Source organism: Lactuca virosa, chromosome 6 (genome assembly GCF_052849685.1).
Source record: "Lactuca virosa cultivar CGN04683 chromosome 6, Lactuca_virosa_CGN04683_v6, whole genome shotgun sequence".
NCBI lineage: Eukaryota > Viridiplantae > Streptophyta > Magnoliopsida > Asterales > Asteraceae > Lactuca > Lactuca virosa.
The window spans coordinates 270,728,974-270,750,736 of NC_136431.1; the positions used below are offsets into that span (position 1 = coordinate 270,728,974).

The window sequence follows — 21,763 nt, forward strand, 5'->3', positions numbered from 1 at the left end:
TGTCTCAGAGGTGAGTTGTTTTGAACCTTCACCGTCTCAGGAACATCTTCGTCTCTCCAGATCCCTATTGCCTAAGTTTCGAACAAATGCCGCTTAGGTTTTCAAAAACAGCCTAGGGTTTCAGATCGAGCTCCATTGTCTGTTTGGTGTTGATTACAGGTTTGTTTTGGTTTTGTTAGGTGTTGGTGAATGGTGGTTTTTAGTGGTAGTCGAATGATGGTTGTTCAGGAGGTATTGTCGGTCATAGGTGAAGGTACCAGAGTTTTGAGAGGGGATAATGACGAGTGAGAAAGGTCAGAGAGAGAGAGAGAATAAGAGAGATGGAGAGAACCGGTGGTAATCGACGTTGGATGGTGGTCTCCAATGGCGGTGAACGGTGGTTTATGGTGACGGTGGATGGTGGTTCCCGATGGCGATGAATGTTGGTTACTGGGAGGTTCCTAAAAGAGTAATAGATAAGAGAAAGAGTTGTAAGAGTATTTCTTTATTTTTTATAAATAAATAATTAATAAACAACAAATAAATAGAAAAAAAAAATCAAAAAAAAAATAAATAAGGGCAAAATGGTCTTTTTATGTACGGAGGGACTAAGCGTGCAAGAAAAAACAACCCGAGGGATGGTCCGAGTTAATTTTTGAAAATAGGGACTAAACACGCTTTCTGACATATGCACGAGGGACGATTGGTGTAATTTACCCTAACTATTAACCAAAAGCAAAACACGTGAACTTCAAAGTCCATCCCACCTAATAGATATTTATTTCATTTTCTCATCTTTCTTTAATATATAGGAACTTAAACCAAAAACTTATCTGCCGACAATACACCGCCGAATATACATACCTCAGCTTCAAAGCCCATCCCACCTAAACCAAAAAAACTATTGTCCCTACTCTCGTTGTGGTATGTATATCATCGATTCAAACAAAGAACAAATTTGGATTTGAGTTCCAATTTTACAGGTTTGATTTCTGATGAAGATCCAAACATTTTTTTTTTCGATTTTGGGGATTTTTGGTAAGTATTATCATCGAGGAAGACAGAAATCTAAACTACTCCCATCGCTGAAACTCTCAACGACATCGACCCGAGTCCAGGATCTCAAGACGGCGATATGGTGTTCTCCGATTTTAGATATGTCAGAAATTGTATTTTTCTTTAGATGAGTTAAAGCCTTCATAGTGTTTTCAGGAATTTGGTGTTCCTCGTGGTTGCAGTGATGCCAGAAACTTCATCCCTTTGGATTTTGATTTTTGTTAGCAGAGTCGATGGGTAAATTGGGGGGCAAAGCATGTCTTTTTTCTTCATTTAGTCGGTCAACTTTCTTTTTTGGATGGACCGAGTCAGCCATTTTTATGGACCGAGTCAATGCAATTTCTTGGTCAGATACAAATCAAACATTCTGACCGGACCGAGTCAGACAAAAACGTCTGACCGGACTCGGTCAGCACCAAATCAAACAGCCCCTAAATTCTCTAATTCTAACTTTACATCTCTGTCTCTTATCACGTCGATAACTAAGTTTCTCTGTCTTTCATCATATCATGTTAATACGGACCTTCTAATGTATCTGAGCATATAATGAATAAGACTTTGCTATTTGTTTTAACTTTTAGCTATCTGTATAAACTTTGATGTGTATCTGAACATATAATAGTGAATCACACTTTGGTATTTAGTTATATTTATTTAACTTTAAACAAATTCTTTTATAATTTAGGGTCCCGACTAATCTCTATAGAGACGGATTAATCCTTTAACTCTATTCGACCGAGAAAAATAAAAAATAAAAAAATAAATTTGGATTATGGACTAAAATTATCAATTTGGACAAGTGTTTGTACTTCATCTATACTTACTAACTAAGATATTATTAATAACTAATGAAAGCTTAATTACGGAGTGTTTCAAACCAAAACCCTTTCCGTTTTGGACAAGTTCTTTAAAATTCTAATTCTAACAAGGGTTTTCATTTTGTACTACCATCTTTTTCAATTTTATACACGACAAAATGTAACAAAAGTAACAAAGACGTACAAGATAGAAAAAAACATACCACCTACACCTAAATCTCTTGTGTATCCACTTCTATATAGTCGCTTCAATTTAAAAAAAAATCCAAAATACTATCCCCATATGTGTGGGTACCCATTTCAAATTTCCCAAAAAAAAAACCATTTGAAATGGATGGATACACCCGTTTAATCTCGAGTTCGAAACGAACTTCATTTTGAACCCGATGATCAATTTTTTATTTTTTTGTTTTATACAATGCTAGGTTAATTCCCCTAAAATAAAATTATTTTAATACGCCACGCGGCATCAGCTTCTTGCTCCACGTCTGACACGTGTGACGCGCAAATGTTACAGATGTCTGCTTCGATTAGTGTTTTCGCTCCATTTCTGCTTACAACCGTCTTCTCTATTCTCACACTTACACTCTCACACAGAAACACAGTTGCAAAATTAATGGGGCACAACTTGGAGACGAGATCGTTGATGGATGAAGTGAGGAGCTTCAACAGTGCCGGAGGTCTCTTCGATTTTGGTCATCCTCTTCTCAATCGGATCGCCGGAAGTTTCATTACTACCGCCGGCGTAAGCCCCACATCCCTCTCTCTCTCTCTCTCTACATGCATACATCTGTCTCTCTAACACGAAGTTTGATTGATCGGGGAATGATGTAATGTGTGGTGCAGATCGGAGCAGTTCAGGCGGTTTCACGCGAAGCATGTTTCACTGCTCTCGAAAGTGAGTTCCCCAAAACTTCGGTCTCCTTCGCATTTCTTCTCTAAGAGTTCATAAAATAAAAAAATACTAATCATCCATAACCGTTTTACCAATGTTTACAGAATTGTTTAATCATGTTTAAGGTACAGATGAAGTAGAATAAGAATTTGACACCATAAAATTGAGCTGTTTTACTTATAATGAAGACAATGATCAAGTACTATTTCACGTTATCATCAAAATTTATTATGGATAACTGTTGTGATTTTGGCTTCAGATGCTAATTTTTTGATCCTTAAGTAAAAGAAAGTTAAACATTGTTGCATAAAATCAGATTAATTTCAAATACCACACCATGAGGTAGCCGATCTCTGGTTGCATATTTTGTTTAAAAACCATGATCTTGCATAAACTGAAGAAGAGTAAAAAGTTGTTTGCATAAACAAGCATGCAATACTGTGATAGATTAAGATGAAGAGATGATGAAACAAAATTTAATGTTAATTAAGTTGCTTTCTGATATTAATATAATCAGATGCAAGTGGAGACGAAACCAGAATCTCCAATAAAAGGAAGTTCCGAGGCCTTCATGGTATGATCTCATATCTTTTTTACTTTCATTAGATAAAAGGTTTTTATAGAGTAATACTAATTATAATGGTTGTTATCGATGTTGATTTGCAGGGGAAACTAGCAGAAACTCTGTTGAAGCCTTGGTATGTTTGTTACAAATTTGTCCTTATTTATTTTTCCCTTTCATTTCTTCAATTTGCCATCATTCTCTCTGAATGTTTTTTTGAACATCATCATATTGTGGTAATGGACATGCACTTTTTTACTTGAGTATTTATTATTCAAATAATAGTACAAGTACTAGAACAAGATTGAAATTAATTCACATTTGTTTTATCTATTTTTTGATGTTCTTAGGTGACAAGCACAGGGAAAGAATCTCTACAATGGGGTAAGAAACTGATCTAATGGACTACGAATAGTAACGATAATAATCAAAATTATAATGATTACAATAAATATAATAATAATAATAATAATAATAATAATAATAATAATAGTCGATGATATTTTTCATCTCAGGTCTAGCTGCTGGGATGTACTCTGGTCTGACCTATGGTTTAAAAGAAGCTCGAGGGGTTCATGATTGGGTTAGCCCTTGAATCTCTTTTGTCCATTTTTGTTATAATCGGGCAGACTTTGCAAAATAAAATGTCTTATAATGCTTAATAGGAATAAATGGAAGTTGCATGTTATAATAATAATAATAATAATATCCAATAGATGGAATTAAGTTGTTATTAATTCACATTTGTTTTATATAATATTATTTGGCGCAGAAAAGTAGTGCAGTGGCGGGAGCAATCACAGGTGCGGCTCTGGCACTTACATCTGATAATTCGTCTCATGAACAAATTGTCCAGTTGGCCATCACGGGTGCAGCTGTTTCAACAGCTGCAAATCTTCTCACTGGTATATTCTAATTTCTATGTATGTATGTATGTATGTTCTCATATGTTTTTTATGGTTTTAAGTGCGTTTACTTTTTTGTTGTAGCTACTGTTTTTATTAATTAATTGATTTAGTGGGGATGATTGGGTGCTTGATGTTCGATTTTTTTTTTTTTTTTTTATTATTAGAATTTTGGTTTCTGGGATTCACCGGATTGATTTGTGCTTCTTTGGACATTTTAGTTTATTTATTGGTTTTGTAGATGTGTAAAATAATAAATTTAGTAATTGAATGCATGAAGGCAGTATATATCATAACAATGATAAAGAAGTTATTTATTAGATTCGTAAAATGTAACAATGATAAAGAAGTTAGATTCGTAAAATGCATGGAATCGTTATTTAATTTCTTGACAGCATAATGATTTCCTCGATAAGATTGTTCACGTTCAAGGAGGAAGAACCATTGGCAGCCGTTGCAGCAGTAGCCTTTGCCTTCCACTCCATGGCCTTCTTCCTCATCACGTGACCTCCTTCTCCCATCAACTCCTGTACAAGCTTACTAACTTCCTCTCTTTTCACGTCCTTCTCCATCTCCATCCCAACCTCCCATTCCTTGCATATATACCTACAATTAGTCAGCTGGTCCCACAAATAAGGCCAACATATCATTGGTACACCAGCTGTCAAGCTCTCAATGGTGGAACCCCAACCACCATGAGTCAAGAACCCTCCAACCGAAGGGTGCTCCAGCACCTTTTCCTGTGGACACCAGCTTGCTATAAAACCTCTCTTTTTTATAACCTCCTCAAACTCGGGAGGCAAAACTGCAGATTCTCCAACAACCAAATCCGATCTAATTATCCAAAGGAAATAGTGATTGCTATTAGCAAGTCCCCAACCAAATTCTATAAGATCTTGTAAAGACATTACTGTTGAACTCCCGTAGTTCACATAAATCACAGAGTTTAATTCCTTGGATTCGAGCCATTGCAAACACTCTGTTTCTTCTTTCCATAAGCTGTATCCATTAAAATTCGACATTTTAGCTTGTCTTTCCTTTGCATGAATCTGATTAAGAAGTAACTGCACTGGACCAACCGTGTAAACATGAGGAATCATGGACGAAAGAATATCCAGAAGACTAGTCTCCAATGTGTCAAACGTGTGAATAATATTGTAGGAGACTTTGTGGGCATTTTGTGGAACTTCCATACAGAACCTAAACAGTTTGTGCCAAGGGTCTATTATCGGTAAATGCTTAAGCTGGATTCCTTTCATTCCTGGGATCCAATCAACAATAGTTTCCAAAAATCCATTTGTCAAGTAACTTTCATCTGTATACATGAATAACAGCTGTACGATATTACATGTTGTACATATAAAAAGAAGGGCCACATATATCTAAAACACATTAAAAAAAAAAAAGCAAACCTTTTAGTGGTGTAAGTCCTTTCTCCATGAGAGATTTGGTCTGGTAAAAACCCATGAAGCCACAAGCCGAAAGTGTCCAGTAGAGCATGACCGGGATTCCCAACTTTTGTGCAGCATCGATGGTGAAAACCGACATGAAGCCATCGGAGATGATAAGAGTTGGAGGAGTTGATAGTTTGGTTGCAAGATCAAGAAAAGGAGTCAGTAAGTGGGTTTCAACATAAGGAATGAGCAGTTCTTTAGCTTCGTCATCTTCAGAACTACGAGGAATGCTGTCAGGAATGGATGCAAATTGGAAACCATTTGATCCATCGAGGCTGTGGACACCACCAGACTTGAGCAAACGCTTGTGGATGAACTCTGTGTTAATAAATGTTATTTGGAGTCCCTTGTGGTGAAGAAGCTGCGCTAGTTTCAGCATCGCCTTTACGTGGCTTTGTGCTGGAAGTGGGATAAAGATGACATGGGGCTTCTTCTCAGTTTTGGCCGCTGTCTCCATTTTTCTGTGTGTGTTTTCAAAGGGGTTGTGGTGAATATAAATGTGGGCTTGTTAGTGGACAGCTACGAATAAAACAAATAAATAACTAAATATGATTTGATATGTTGACTCAAGCTGATTGTCCCTCGTGTTTATGCGTTTAGGTTTTAATGAATGAGTTGTGGTCGCCAAGCATGCCGGTTTTTTAGGATCATTATGAAGTAAATAATATTTATATCATGATTTGATTTAGAATCGGAACAAGGAAATTTATTATTGGCTATAATGGCGAATTGAAGAAACCGAGATTTGATTTATGATCCCAAGAGGTTGTTTTGATAAAGCATAAAATCTCGAAGACAGCTAAGTTTCAAGTACGGGAGGAGTCCTAGTTTGACCAGATATTCAACTTTGGTAAAATATTCCACGATTGATAAAAACTGAACAATCGTAAATTTAGATAAGATGTTTGGACATGGCTTATAGCGTGAAAATTTTATGTCAAAAACCTAAACCTGCTAAAATTTTGACTAATATGTTCCCTAATAAATAAAAAACTTTTTTGCGGCATGTCATTCCCTAATGAGTTTTGATATTTGTCATTTTGTGATAATTTTAAAATAAATAATATCTACATGTCAATTTATGGTTTTTTCTAATTTTTAAAATTAAAAAGTCACATAATACTTATAGTTATATATGTAAAATATCAAATGTAATAAATATTATACGAAATTGCAGTTAATACGTTTCTTTATTTCTTATTTCAAAATTTTACTTTAAAAAATACTTATTATTTACATTCTAATATTTTATTTTTTAATCAACCCGTGTAATACACGGGTTTTACACCTAGTGATAGAATACAAAACAATCTTATAAAAATGTAATAGAACCTCACTTAACCATGAGACACTATTAGAAAATTTTGAGCTCGGCTCTCAGCTGTGCAAGTGGGCACCAAAATTTTCTACTAGAAAAGTATTAAAGTATGGGAGATAATATTCCCACAAATTAGATTATTTGATTTAGTCAATCTATTATACACTTTTTCTATATATTCTTTAAATTATGTTGTATCTTGTATTATAAATTACAACTCAATGCAAATATCAAATTATGGTGAAATTCATATTTATCTATCATGGTATCAGCCACAGTCTCATCCCTCTCTTAAATCGCAAACCGTAGTTTTTTTGCCCATACATTCTCAGTCGATCATCAACCTTCTCTGTCTTTCCTTCTTCCCTCTATACATCTTCTTCTCTCGTGGCCGGTTCCTCATCTTCACATGAGTTGCCTCTCCGCATGAATACTCTGCTGCATATGCTCACAATAAAGCTCTCATCCGCAAATTTCCTCATATGGTGAAATCAAATCTCAACATTGCTCATTCATCAAAATTGGATGCGTTTTGTTGATGGATCTTAATCAGATCTATCTAAAACTATCACTACAGAAGGTAATACTACCTTAAACCCAAAATATTCATCTTGGTTTGACACAAACAAGAAAATTCTTCTCCTCCTTTAATCTTCTCTCATAGAGGAGGCTATGGCAGAAGTTTTAAGCCTTACAACCTCTCATGAAGTTTGGAAAGCTCTAAACATATTGCCATGATTCTATGGAGCGCTCTCAAAATCTCAAAGACTCTTTACGTCAATTAAAGAAGGGCAGTCTCTCCGTTTCTGATTATGGGAAACAATTTAAAGCTATATGTGACAAGCTTGTTGCTATTGACCAACCTTATTATGTGACAATTTGAATGTCATTTTTCTTAGTCAAAATCCAGTTGCACATCGACGAGCAAAACATATTGATATTGATTATCATTTCATTCGTGAACTTGTGTCTTCAGGAAAGTTACACACCAAATTTGTACTTACCAAAGCTTCAGGTGGCCAACATCTTTACAAAACCGTTACCAAAACCTCTATTTGACTCGTTTTGAGATCACATGTGCGACATCCACCTGTTCGTTTGAAAGGGGTATCGGAGATAATATTCCCACAAATTAGATTATTTGATTTGGTCAATCTATTATACATGTTCCTTGTATATTCCTTAAATTATGTTGTACCTTGTATTATAAATTACAACTCAATGCAAATATCAAATTGTGGTGAAATTTATATTTGTCTATCACAAAGGCATAAATATGACACACGCATGTGGCTTAGCGGTATCAATATCGAAAAGGTAAACATCAACAATCAAAGGTATGTTGGATTAGGTGTCTAAGCCAATAACTATATTTGTATATATTTGAAATAAAAGCAAAGTCTTTTTGGGTTGCCCTCAAAACTAGTAATTGACAAAATGACTTTTTGGAGAGAGAGATTGATTTATTGGTTTATTATAATATTAATAAGTAGCAATAAATAATTTATTAATATATTATAAGGTTAATATATTAATTAGAAATATAATTAATCAGAAATTAATTGGAATTAATTTTGAGATTAATTGGATTAATTAAAAGTGTAAGGACCTAAGTTGTAATTGTTCAATAGTTGACCAAGAGAAAGATTCTAGAATTATAAAGGGTAGGCCGAAAATATGGAGCCACCTTAGAGTTCTAGATTAATCCTTAATGATAATTAGGAGTGTTGATAATTACCTAATTTGAGATATTAGTATTATATTCAAATTAAGTTTTCCAGGGTTTCCTAATTCAGCCATATAAGAAGCTTTAGACCTTAAATTTTCAGCCACTCCTTTCTCAAGAAAAAAAGCAAAATTTTTTATCCTCCCTCCTCTCTCCTCTCAAGTCTTCTATTGCTAGGGTTTGGGTACAAACCATTAGAGGTAGGAGATTTCTGGTGCTTGCTTTCTGAAGCTTGTTCAAGAAGGATTTGTTGATTATTTATAAAGGTATGTAAACCCTAAAACCCTTTATGAATTTCGATTATAATAAGGTATTCCTAGGGTTCTTGGTGTTCAATTGTTTGTTTCAATCAATAGAGAAAACTTAGATACAATAGGTTGCATGTGAACTTAGAGTTAAGTTTTTTTTCCGCCATATTTTTTTTGTAACCTATAAAACCTATCAAGGTAGAGATCGAGGGTTCAAGTTCCACTTGGAACACATGTGGTATTAGAAGTAAAATAGAAGTAGATTAGATTTGCCGTTTCAAAAAAAAAAACCTTGCCAAAAATTGAAGGCTCAAATTCCGCTTGAGGCGAAATATATAGATTTAATAGTAGGGTAATGGGGCATGAGTTAGTCGTTATAAAACAAATGTATCATTGCTACTAAATTAATGATTGTTAATCGACGAACGACAACTTTAGTTTTTCAAATTTATTGATGGATTACCTACATATAGAAGACGAATTAACAATGATAAGAAATACTGAAATTTAGTGATGGGTAAGAAGTTAACTTTGGCGTAGTGAGGGATACATTATCTGTAACACTCCAAATTTTCAAATAAAATTTTCGTTTTTAAAACCTCACAAAACACAATTTCACATTTCTCAAAATAACATTTATAAGTTGTTCAAAACACAAGACAACAAAATGTTTGATAATATCCCAGAATCCTCAAAACATGATCTCTAGCTGGTGTGTACAATCATGTTGGCGCCTTCCCGCAATCCTGAGAGGTACCTGAAACGCATTTCACACAACACTGTAAGCACGAAGCTTAGTGAGTTCCCCAAAATACCACACACAAATAATTAGCCTCTCATGGCTATATCTCGATAAGGACCCTCCGATCATGTGTCTTAGTGAAGACCCTCTGGTCTCACAGCTCAGGTCAGACCCTCCAGTCTGGTATCTCAGTGAAGACCCTCAGGTCTCATAACTCGGTTTGGACCCTCTGGTCCTAACTCAATAAGGCACAGAAATAATATACAACATAAATCACAATGACAAAATGCATGATATCACATAACTCAGTATAAGCACATAAGACCCTACGGTCAATAACTCAAATAAGACCCTCCGGTCACACAATATTACCACTCAGGTAAGTATAGTGAGAAGACTCACCTCGTAGGTAGAACAAGAATGTATCGTACTCAGTGGTAGGTCTAGACTCCACCTACATATATGATAATCATCTCTAATTAACAATTTATAATAACAACTCCAAGATGTTAAACTAACTTCTTTTCCTCGGAAAGGGTGAAAGACCATTTTACCCCTCCATGGTCTCCTAAGTCCATACTTGACCAAACCCTAGAAGTCAACGGAAGTCAACCCTCAAGTCAACAGTCCATGTTGACTCAAATCGTCGAGTGCATCTATACGACTCGTCAAGTTCCTTCGTCTCTCTAAAGAATCGGGAAAATCCAACTTAACTCGCCGAGTTGTCTCACCAACTCGCCGAGTTCATAACGCGTCCAGACTATCGGGGAAAACCCTAACCAACTCGTCGAGTCCCTTCAAGTCATTATCTCATTCAGACGTCTTTAAGCAAGACTCAGGCCCCAAACTCTAGATCTAGCCTTCTAAGTCTGAAATACCACGTAAAGCTGCAAGCTTTACGTCCATGCATGGCATCGAGGGCTAAGTTTGCCAAACCAAAGCTCAACAAAGGGTTTAAGGCATGGAAGTTGGCCAAAGCTTGATAAAGCTTGCATCTTTAGGCCTAAGGGACCTAATATTGTCCAGATCTGAAGCCTTATCTTCAAGGCATGGTCAAACAACTAAATGACTCAAAGGAAGGTAGAAATGACCATAAACTCCCTAATGGAGAGATCTAACAAACAAGTGGTCAAGGTAATAGCTTTTTACCTCCAAATGACAGCTAACACTGAAAGAATGCTAGATCCAAGGACTCCTTCTCGTTCTAAGCCTTTTCCTCCTCAAGCTCCTTCGAAGAATGCACTAAAACACACACTCTTAGCCTCTCTCTCTCTCTCTCTCTCACACAGATGATAATAACTCGATTAGGGTTTCTCTCAGGGTGTTAACGTGACGAGGTAGGCGGGGTAAAGGACTTAAGGTCCTTTAAATAGGGTGCAAACCCTGAAAATTAGGGTTTTCATGCTTAGCTCCTACTCGTCGAGTTGGGTCCTCCAACTCGTCGAGTTGACTCTAAAAAACCACACATCTAACTTAGTCTCTAATCGACGAGTTGGGGCCTCCAACTCATCGAGTTGCCCTGCCAAAATGAATATAAAACAATTTAAATTTATACCTGGGAGTCAGGATGTTACAATTCTCCCCCACTAGAATCAGACTTCGCCCTCAAAGTCATTCTCTGAAAACAGCTCTGGGACTGCTCACGTATCTCGGACTCCGGCTCCCAAGTCCACTCGGATCCCTTCCGATGCTGCCACTGAACCTGAACCAAGGGCACCTCTTTATTCCTCAAGACCTTCACCTTCTTATCCAAAATCGCCACCGGCTTCTCAATGTAGTTCATGTTGGATTAGATGTCTAAGCCCATAACTATTATTGGTATGTACTCGACCCGAGAGTAGCATGGTCCATTTGGGTTGCATAACATCAGGACAATTTGTTAGGATGGACTTTTGAGAAGAGGTTATATATGATTTATTAATATATTATAAGTTCTAATATATTAATATGAAATCATATGATTTAATTAGTATTGATCAAGAATTAGTTTGGAATTAATTTAGTGATCAAAAGAGACTAATTAAATCTATGAGGACTAATTATGGTAATTGGTTATATTTATATGTGTTGGGCTTATGATCCATATTGGACTAAGTTTATGTACGGATACATAAAGAGTTGGGCCACATGAACCATGGATCATAAAACCCATGAGTATGGATTTGGGTTATACCCATGACTCTTGGAATCCTACATATAAATATAAGCTCCATAACCTAAAAACGCATACTTCTAGTTCTTGGAGTTCATGGAGGTGTTTTTTGGTGCATGGAAATTCTCTCTCAAGAGTCACCTTTGTCCTAGGTGAGTTGTGATTCCATTTGAGGTGCAACACTTGGGGCACTAAGTTCTTAAAGGACAAAGTCTTCCTAGCAACATCAACAACATCAAGAGGTATGTCTAAAACTTGTCTTATTATACATATGTTATTTGTATGCTAGTTGTAGGCTTAAAGCTTTGGAAACCATATGCATGTATAATTAGAGAAAACATAGATCCAAAGCTTTTAGGGTTGTATGTGCACCATAGGATGTTGTAGTATACAAAACCCAACAGTGGTATCAGAGCCATGAGTTGTTTTCTATTATATTTGATGCTTGGTTCTTGAAAAAATCATTTTTTTTGGATTCTGCCTGATCACCACGAGGTGGTCAAATTTACCACGAGGTGGTGACGGGTCTGGCAGATTTTTGGATTTCTTGGCTTAATTTTGATTTGGATAATTACTATAAAATGTTTTCTTGATAAAAATTCGATTTTATGTTGTGAAAATAATTATCCTCATCCAAATAAAAGATAATTGTCATAGTTTCAAGATTTTATTAGTTTATGTAATAGAATAATTTCTTGTAAATAGTTGATATAAATTATCTTGTTATTATGAGTTTAATCTAGATCATGGAAAAATTATTTGATTATTGTGTTAATTGGAATATTTGATCTTAATGGTTTTTATGAGCTCCATAACTTGTCCTCAAGTTATGGAAAATGAAGAGTTTTTTTCTTTTAAAAATTCATTAAGATTCATAGGTTATGAAAAAAATGAAAAGTCTTATTTTAATGTCATCATAAATTAGTTTTATGTCTTCCATAACTTGTCCTCAAGTTATGGAACTTGAAAAGTCTTCCATAAAAACCATATTAAACTCATAAGTTATGGAAACCAAGAGTTTTTGAATTGTTCAAAACTTGCCCTCAAGTTTTGGAATTTGTAAAGTCCCCCCCATGTATACTTTAATTCCAACCCTTAGAATTTTAAAAGTTTAAAATTCAACCCTTATACTATTATAATATTATAGGTTTAGTATATATATATATATATATATATATATATATATATATATATATATATATATATAAGTCAGTCTTACTGTTAGTAGGCTTCATTCACGAAGCCGGTCTATAAGGGGGTATGAGGTTACTGCCTATAAAATGGCAGTTTAATGGGTGTCCACTCTCACCAACCGCTTTCTTGACTGGTGGAGGGTCGTTAGCCGGACGGGTAGGACAGGACATTAATTCTCCCTTCATTAAAAGTATAATGATAAATATAAAGTAACTAAAATTTATTAAATTCCCAATCTTAGTTACTTTAGGAAAATGTGAATATGGTGCTAACCCATGAAATTGCACTTTGCACCTTGTTAAGTCGTTAGTGGAGCGTGTGTGGTTAACCGGCATACTAATCTGGGACTGGTGATGTGTGGCAAAGGGTAGCCTGATGTTAATCATAGATCAATGGAGCGTGTGTGGTTAACCGACACATTGATTAGGTGGTTGTAACATTAAGTGTACCAAGTTAATTTGCATGGTTATTCACTCATTGTTTGTGATCCTCGGCATCCCAATCACAAACTTGAAGGGAAAAATCGAGATTTAATCATGCCATTGAATAGTTCAATGAATCTCAAAAGATCTAGGAGTTTCAATTCATTTAAAACCTAATGTTAAATTTCGTTTTTCATGGTGGAAATTGGTAAATCGTCATTTACCTACCTTCAAATATTTTGTATCTTGGATTACGACATGCCTCTTCCAAGTTATAAAATATTGTGTTGGGTCCTAGCCTTAATATTTCATATTGGGTGTTATATTAAAGACTTAAATCAACTAAACTTGAATTTCTCCCTCATAGATGTCTAGTTATGACAAATATGGTCTTCCTTATCCTTTTGGATAAAGCTATCCTAATGAAGATGATATCCCAAATGGCGATCAAGGTGAAAGATTAATCCCTTTTTTGTGCATTAATGGGACTGGAAATCATACTTCAGTTCCTCCACCTCCTCCGATTATTCTCCCTAACCCACAAGTTCTTGAAAAGTGCAAGGTCATTCAATCCCTATTGGCAAGCAATGTCCATATGTGCTCACATCTTGGAGATGAAGTCACATATTGACAAGTTGTGAGAGTTGGGTGTCGAAGTCTCAAGGAAGTTGGCTGTTGACTGGGTTCTTCAATCACTTCCTAAGTCATATAATGGGTTCTTTAAAGGACTACTATGTGACGGACCACGACATGACCCTTAATGATCTTACCTATTTGCTTGTTGCTGCTGAATCAACAATGATTTGGAGCACTGGTAAGGCAAATTTAATTGGAAGATCTACTTCCCAAACTTCCATGGACATTGACAATGGTAATATTACAAATCCAGAAAAGCTTTATCCTCCCAATGGAAAAGGATCTGCCATGGTCAAGTCATCTGACCCAATGGTAAAGAGAAAGGCTAAGTCTGAGATAGTCCCATGTACCATTACCAAAGAGTCCATATGTTTCTATTGCCAAAGGAATGGGTATTGGTTGCGAAGCTGCCTTATTTACCTGAAAGTTCACTAGGATGGTAAAAGTCAAAAAATTTGACTATGCTTCAGGTAAAGTCCACTATCTAACTCTATTAAGTTCCTATTTTGAGATTCTTATTAAATGATGTGACTAGGTCTCATTTTGATGTTTTGTAGAATCGAAAAGGAGAGGAAGCTTAGAAGAAGAGTATGCTGAATCTGATCGTGAAGATGGATTTCGATCGCATGATTCGAAGATCAGAATTTTGAGCTGCTGCTTAAGAGTTATGATAGATTGCTTCAGAATAGATAAGAACATAGTTTTCATATGTATTTGCATTATAAGGATAAGTTTTTCCGCAAAATAAAAGGAGAATTTTTGATTTTATTTATTTTAAGTATCCTTACAAGGGGATTTGTGAAAATTGTTGTTCATATGATTCCATTGATAACAATATTGGAAAATGGATTTTATTCTTTCGTTTGTGGTAGTGTCATAATTTACCAAATAAGGAAAGATTTTCATCACCCAAGTTTCAGTTGGATAAAAACTTGGAATCATGCAACTTGTATTGTATGATGAATGAGAATTTTCATCTTTGGGAAATTAAGACTAATTCCTTGTTCACATGTATATGTGAGTCAAGTGAAGGATGAGGAGATCGGGTACACTTGGTTGTGCGCTGATCAGGTCCACCACAAAGAACGATAAGGCTATTCGTCATGATTTACTAAAGTTTAGTAAATATGATTGTGCTTACAAGTTTAAGTATAATTCTGAAACATTGTAAAAGTTTCAATGTATGGCAGGACGAATGAGAAGAATCAAATTAGGCAGAAAGATAAAAGTTTCTCCAATATGAAAAGATGGGAGAGTACTTCAGTATCATCTTTTATGATCATCTTAATGGTTATGAAAAACCATATCACAATTGATCCTCTAAGGACATCTTAGTGCAATTGTTTGACTAAGAAGAGGAATCGTGAATTGTTGAAATGGTTAAATCAAAAGATGAATCATACTTCGTTCCAAAATTGAGTCTTAAAGTAACACTCCAAGATAGAGCCTTGAGTGACATAATGTTAAGAAGGTTTAAAACACTTATCAAATGTAGAGTAAAATGTTTTCTACTCCTGTACATTTGAAATTGGTGAGTTGTGATGTTTTGGATAAAACAAAGATCAACTAAGGCCAATTCTGTGAAGTGTTTGTCTTGATAAGAATCCGCACTAACTCTTGAATATTTTCTTTGTCAAGGAATGGTTCTTGACAAGAGAATCTTATATGTCAAGAGGTCAGTGGGAGTCTTAAAGATCTTGAAAAGTTTCAAGAACTAATCAAGGGTATTGTTTATCACTAGCACACGACTTGAGGTTTATAGCCTATCGTGTTGACATATTCTTGTTTCTGTGCCCATTCCAGTTTAAGTTGACTATGCATGTGAGTTCTATGAGTTCTCAGTTGTTTGCATAACTACTTGGAAACAATGGTAGGCCCTTGTGCTGCTAGGTGGCAAGAAGTTATGATTGAACAAGTTCAGTCCATATGAGTTTGGATTTGTCACTAACCTCCTCTCGTGGTTATGTTTTTGATAAATTCACATGGATAGGAACACATACACCATAAAATCTAAGTGTCATAAGGTTTCTCTTCGATTCATGAAAATGATGGTGAGGAAACGCTTTCACTAATTAGATTTTAAACAGATAGAAATTGTGATATTTGCATTCTCAAATTCAATTATGATTACGACATCCCTTTTCATAATTCGAATTGTGAGCAATGGAAAAGGTCTAAACATTTGAGACTATGATTACGGCATCCCTTTTCATAGTTCTAAACACATGTGAGCTATCTAAGGAAATGTGTATGATTTTGGGAAGCTTAGATAAAGTCTTATCGAAGTATCTCAGATCAGAAACCTAAACTTTGGTAATGAAAGTCAATAAAGTATTGATTTCTAGAAGTCCAGCTGATTTCTGGATACATGTCAAAGCTAGTGGGAGCATAAGTATTATGCTGATAAGAATATAATTATCATGTTAGTGGGAGCATGATTATTATGTTAAGTGTTGCAAGTTAGCAATGTTAATTATAGAAAACAAAAGTTTCAATTTCAAAGTTGCAGGGTTTGAAAAGTTGTTTTGCTATAATAAAGGGAGAGGAAATTATACTTCATTCCAATTCTAAAAGCTTAAATTGAGATTTTAATCGAATTTAGTCAAGTATATATGTGAATGTTATGTTGGAGTGGTTCAACATAAGGAAATTCGATATATGGAAATATTAATTGCATTCCCAATATTCGATTATGATTACGGCATCCCTCTTCATAGTCCGAATGTTGAGAACATGGCTAACAGAAAAATTATAGCAAAAGACTGGTCTAGGATCATGTCTTTATGTGAGACATTATGAATTGTATCCCATATGCTTCGGGTATAGTATCGATTGCATATGCTATAATATTTCTATGTGTTCTGAATTTTCCAAATGCCTAGGGCATTAAGAGGGAAAAAGGACCAGAACTGTATATGACTAAAATGATTAAGCAATTATCGAGGACAATCTGAGTCTTACCAAAGATTGGTTACTCATGGACTGTTGGAAGTATAATGTTAATTTTGGAAGGAACATATTGACATATTCTGAAAAGAGGCAACTCTTGTTTGTAACGCCCGTGTTTCTGGGCTAGGCATTAATATTGATGTAATAGTCTAGGTTAACCTTTGTAACTCATTTTGAAATGATAAGAATGTATTATTTGAGTATTATGTGTTTTATACTTAATTGTGTGGCTTAATTGAATTAAGGATAAAAATAAGCGTCAAAATGAAATGTTAGATAAACCCGATATCTATGAAGGATGTGGTAGGGGTCGTGACGAGGTTTCCGAATATATAAAGAATGCTGAAATCCGAGTTATAACAAAGAAGTTATGACCTTTCGAAGTTCTGCGACAGAACCGACACGACGCTGAATGACGTAAAATACGAATTTAAGATAGAGCGATATCTAGCCTTGGTGATCTAAACAAAAGTCGTAGAATACGTTAAACCGAGAGCGTGCATAAAAAGAACGTCTAAATCTGACTTCGTATGAGGAAGTTATGATTTTTCGAAGTTTCGACATAGCAGTATGCAACCCGAAGTTCGAATATGAGATCGAGTGATTTCTAGACGAAACAATCTAAACGAGAATCGAAGATCTCGTCGATAGTAGTCCAACGGTGAAAAGACAGACGAAAACGGACGTCAGATGAAGAAGATATGATTTTCTAACGAAGTTTTCCTGTCCCAGCCTACTAAAAATAATATAATAAAAATAAAGTCAAAATTAGCCAACTGTGTCTAAACGAGAGTTGTAGAGCATGATCTCACCTACGCGTGGATATAAAGAATGTCGAAAACAGAGCTCGTATGCGAAAGATATGAATTTCTGAAGTTCAGAACACAAAATTCGAGGCTGTGTCGGAGCTCAAGACGTGAGCACAGTGTTCACGACGTGAGCAAGTGATGGACGTCTTCCAGAGCAAGTGGACGAGTGACGAATGCAGTGACCTACTAGGCTCACGGCGTGAGCATTGGAAACTCACGACGTGAATCCCGAATGTTGGCCCTATAAATAGAAATCGAGGGTCAACCGATTTTGGTTGCTCTATCTCTTTTCTCTCACTCCCGATACCCTCTATAGCCATCCCGAAGTACCCCCGAAGCCCCAGTATCATCCCGAGACCCGAAGCGAGTCCCGAAGCACTGAAGATCCCGAAAAGAAAAGAGTTTCCGAGCCGAAGCCCTGCCCGTGAGAAGCCTGGTGTGTGAAGATCTCCCGGTTTCACCGCAGGATACTACTCTTAGAGCCGTAGTGCTGTCCGATCATCTTCTGATCAAGTGAGTGTATATTCGTTTTCTTCTAACACATATATATGAAGTATTCTTATAAAAATACGTGCTATGTGTTTGTATATTATTTGTTTATTTGAACTAGTTGTTGAATGGATGTTTTGTATAGGTTTTAAGCTGTATATAAACATATATATTTTATCTACTAATATGTTGGGTAGAACATGGATAGACAGTTGGTGTGTGATGAAATAAAAATGATGAGAGGCCTCGATGTTATTGTTGATCTAGTCATCTAGCGGAGTATGGATGACGACCACAGACTCTTTCTAGACAGTCCAGTGGAACGCTAGCAGGCTCATAACCTGTAGGTGTTGTGAACGATGTGTTCACCGGCGTACTCCATTCCCCTCATGGTTGCCTTTAGGACATTTATTGTGGAGGAAACCCCTTCGCAGTAATGTCCACCCCGATGAAAATCCTTAGACTAGGTCCCTTGTGATAGTTGTTTTAGGGACATAAAGTGAGGATAACGAGAATGGGTAATCGGGTTATTGTTGGTTGATGAACTAAATATAATTGTTTATTGTGGGTTGAAAACCCTATATGCTCACCAGGCTCCCAAGCCTGACCCACTCAGTTTCTTTGTATTACAGGTAGTGGCGCGAGGGCATAAGTTGGATGACATTGTCAAGATATTTTTGGATTATAGACCTGTAGTTATATGTAACTGTTGTAAGGTCTATTTCGTATTGTTTATGCTTTTGGTCTGTATCGGAACATGACATCCCGAGGTTTTGTTATATAATGAAAAATACATTTCTTTATAAAATGCTTTGATAAATTCTTATCATATTTTGTTTTGGGAACAAATTCCGCAACTCTTTTAATCAAAGGATTACTCTGATTTTATTTAAAAGCATAAATGAAACCGGTCTTTTCTGGCCGTGATTTTGGGGATGTCACAGTTGGTATCAGAGCATTAGTTTAAGCGAACTAGGAATTTGTAGGATTTCTGGACTTAAACTTAGAATGCTAAGTGAAGATTGTGAGATGAGTGTCTGTTATATTTAAGACACGAGCACTAGTTTATTTTAGGAAAGTGCCTAAAATGCTCTTATGTGCTAAGTGTTATATGTTTGCCATATATGATATTATTTGTTCGGATCTATGGTTTGTGCCAACCGGATCTGGAAACCTTATGTGTTTAGGATTCTAAGCGTATGACGACGGTATTAGAACTAGCATGTAAACGTTTCGGAGTGATAAAGATGATTTGATTATCTATCGTGATTGAGGATCTAAATTCACCTTGTTCGGTGTATAGATCAACGATGGCAAGAACAAGAAGTGGCATTGGAAATGCAGATGAAAATAGGAATCAACGGCCTCAACCACCAGTGATTGAGCAAATACCTGTTGTAGCAGCAGCACCCGAGCCAATGACAATGGCTGGTATACAATTGATGATTTAGACGATGTTGAATCGTCAGATGGAAGAAACTAGATGTCTGCTTCAACAAAATCGCGAAGAACTTTCAATTCAAGTTGAAGAGCCCGAAGTGAATGGAGGGCCGTCGGAAGGAGGTAACTTCAATGGGACTGTTGGTCAAGCCAACCCACCAATTGTTAGACAAAACAATCATGATGGAGGAAATGATGGAAGAGGATGTAAATACAAGGATTTTATGGAATCTAAGCCACCGTGTCTATCCGGAAGCCCGACGCCGGTGCAAGCTATGGACTGGATCTCCGAAATGGAGACAATGTTTGAAAGTTGCGAATGCAGCAACAGGAAGAAGACCGCTCTTGCGATCCCTTTGTTAAAATCTGGCGTGTTGAGTTGGTGGAAGTTGTTAGCTGACTCTATGCCCAAGGGAGAAGCAAGCAAAATGTCTTGGGAAGACTTTGTGGAACAACTGAAACTGCAATACTGCTCCGAGCAGGACCTTCTGGAAATCAATAATGAGTTTCAGAATTTAAAGAAGGGAAAAATGAGCGTTACTGAATACGCTGCTAGTTTCACGGAAAAGATGAAGCTTATCCCATACCTAGTTCCAATTGAACTCTCAAAGGTCAATAAGTTTGCCCTCGGATTACCAGCGGACTATGGTCCAATGGTTAAGCAAGCAACCACATTGAAAGCCGCCATCTGGGCTGCTAGAAATGTTGAGACCCAGATCAGGGAGAAGGGTCTGGAGAGGTCAGAGGTTGGTGAAAAGAGGAAGTTCGACGGACCCTCAGGGTCCAGCAAAAAGGGTAAATTCTCGAAGTCTAGTTCGAGAGGAGGAGGAGGCGAAGCGAAGTGGTGTGACAAATGCAAGAAGAAGCATCATGGGAAATGTGACGGGGAAGTCACATGCTTCAAATGTGGAAATCCAGGGTACTATGCCAACGAATGCACCCTCACCAAGAAAGTTTGTTATGGATGTGGGGAGGAGGGGCACATCTCGAGGGATTGTCCGAAAAAGAAGGAAGCAGCAAAACCCAACATTCCACCAAAGCCGAAGGCGAGAGCCTTTCAGATGACACTGGAAGCTGCTAAAGAAGAAGCCGATGTCGCTTCAGGTACCTTTCTCGTAAACGAATTGCCTGCCCAAATTTTATTTGATTCTGGATCCAACTACTCCTTTATTTCGCATGAATTTGGTAGAAAACTAGCTTTGCCTGTCGATAGACTAGATAATGCTTTATTAGTCGAAGTTGCTAGTGGCAAGTTTGTACCTGTTAGCCATCGTATGAAAAAAGTCTTAATTGATTTAAATGGGAATAAGTTCCACGAAGAATTATTGCCCATTGAGTTAAATGGTTTCGACATTGTGCTGGGAATGGATTGGCTTAGCGCCAATGACACCGAGATATTGTGCAGAAAGAAGATAGTCAAAGTAAACCCGCTAGGGAAAGAGTCATTTATGGTGTATGGGGACAAATGCAGAGTAAGTTCTGGGATCATTTCTCTAATGAAAGCCATAAAGTGTTTGGCCAAAGGATGTACATCATATTTGGCATTCGTGATTGACGCAAAGAAGGAGAAAAAGGAGGTGCAGAACATTCCGGTGGTGTGTGATTATCCGGAAGTATTTCCCGAATATCTTCCTGGATTAGCGCCTGATCGACAAGTAGAATTCCGTATTGACTTTTACAAGGAACCACACCAATAGCAAAAGCACCTTACCGACTAGCGCCAACAGAGATGAAAGAGCTTATGACACAACTTCAGGAATTATTGGACAAAGGTTTTATTCGACCTAGTTCATCACCCTGGGGAGCCCCGATGTTATTTGTAAAGAAAAAGGACGGGAGTATGAGAATGTGCATTGACTACAGAGAGCTGAATAAGGCAACGATAAAGAATAGACATCCATTGCCGAGGATTGATGACCTGTTCGATCAACTACAAGGTTCAAGTTATTTTTCAAAGATCGACCCAAGG

The 21,763-nt window shown here is 36.6% G+C and overlaps 2 protein-coding genes across 2 annotated transcripts; one reads left to right on the forward strand and one right to left on the reverse strand.

Annotated features, from left to right (window-relative positions):
- The first annotated feature begins 2,311 nt into the window (after window positions 1-2,311).
- LOC145121040 (outer envelope pore protein 16-2, chloroplastic-like) lies at window positions 2,312-4,339 on the forward strand. The gene is made up of 7 exons (XM_079056819.1): window positions 2,312-2,598; window positions 2,700-2,751; window positions 3,266-3,322; window positions 3,415-3,446; window positions 3,661-3,694; window positions 3,826-3,893; window positions 4,083-4,339. Exons 1-7 carry the CDS (start codon window positions 2,362-2,364, stop codon window positions 4,224-4,226), a joined length of 624 nt encoding a protein of 207 aa, XP_078912945.1. The 5' UTR covers window positions 2,312-2,361; the 3' UTR covers window positions 4,227-4,339.
- A 175-nt stretch (window positions 4,340-4,514) lies between these two features.
- LOC145120125 (UDP-glycosyltransferase 85C2-like) lies at window positions 4,515-6,158 on the reverse strand. The gene is made up of 2 exons (XM_079055919.1): window positions 5,628-6,158; window positions 4,515-5,530 (listed from the first exon to the last, which is right to left on the reverse strand). Exons 1-2 carry the CDS (start codon window positions 6,124-6,126, stop codon window positions 4,596-4,598), a joined length of 1,434 nt encoding a protein of 477 aa, XP_078912045.1. The 5' UTR covers window positions 6,127-6,158; the 3' UTR covers window positions 4,515-4,595.
- Window positions 6,159-21,763: the final 15,605 nt, after the last annotated feature.

What these genes read in the sequence shown, in the direction of transcription:
- LOC145121040 (XM_079056819.1), top strand. Translation starts at nt 2,362, where the DNA reads ATGTTACAGATGTCTGCTTCGATTAGTGTTTTCGCTCCATTTCTGCTT. An exon ending in GAAACTCTGTTGAAGCCTTG is followed by an intron (nt 3,447 to 3,660) that starts GTATGTTTGTTA and finishes TGATGTTCTTAG; the next exon opens with GTGACAAGCACAGGGAAAGA. An exon ending in GAAAGAATCTCTACAATGGG is followed by an intron (nt 3,695 to 3,825) that starts GTAAGAAACTGA and finishes TTTTCATCTCAG; the next exon opens with GTCTAGCTGCTGGGATGTAC.
- LOC145120125 (XM_079055919.1), bottom strand. Translation starts at nt 6,126, where the DNA reads ATGGAGACAGCGGCCAAAACTGAGAAGAAGCCCCATGTCATCTTTATC. An exon ending in AGGACTTACACCACTAAAAG is followed by an intron (nt 5,531 to 5,627) that starts GTTTGCTTTTTT and finishes TCATGTATACAG; the next exon opens with ATGAAAGTTACTTGACAAAT.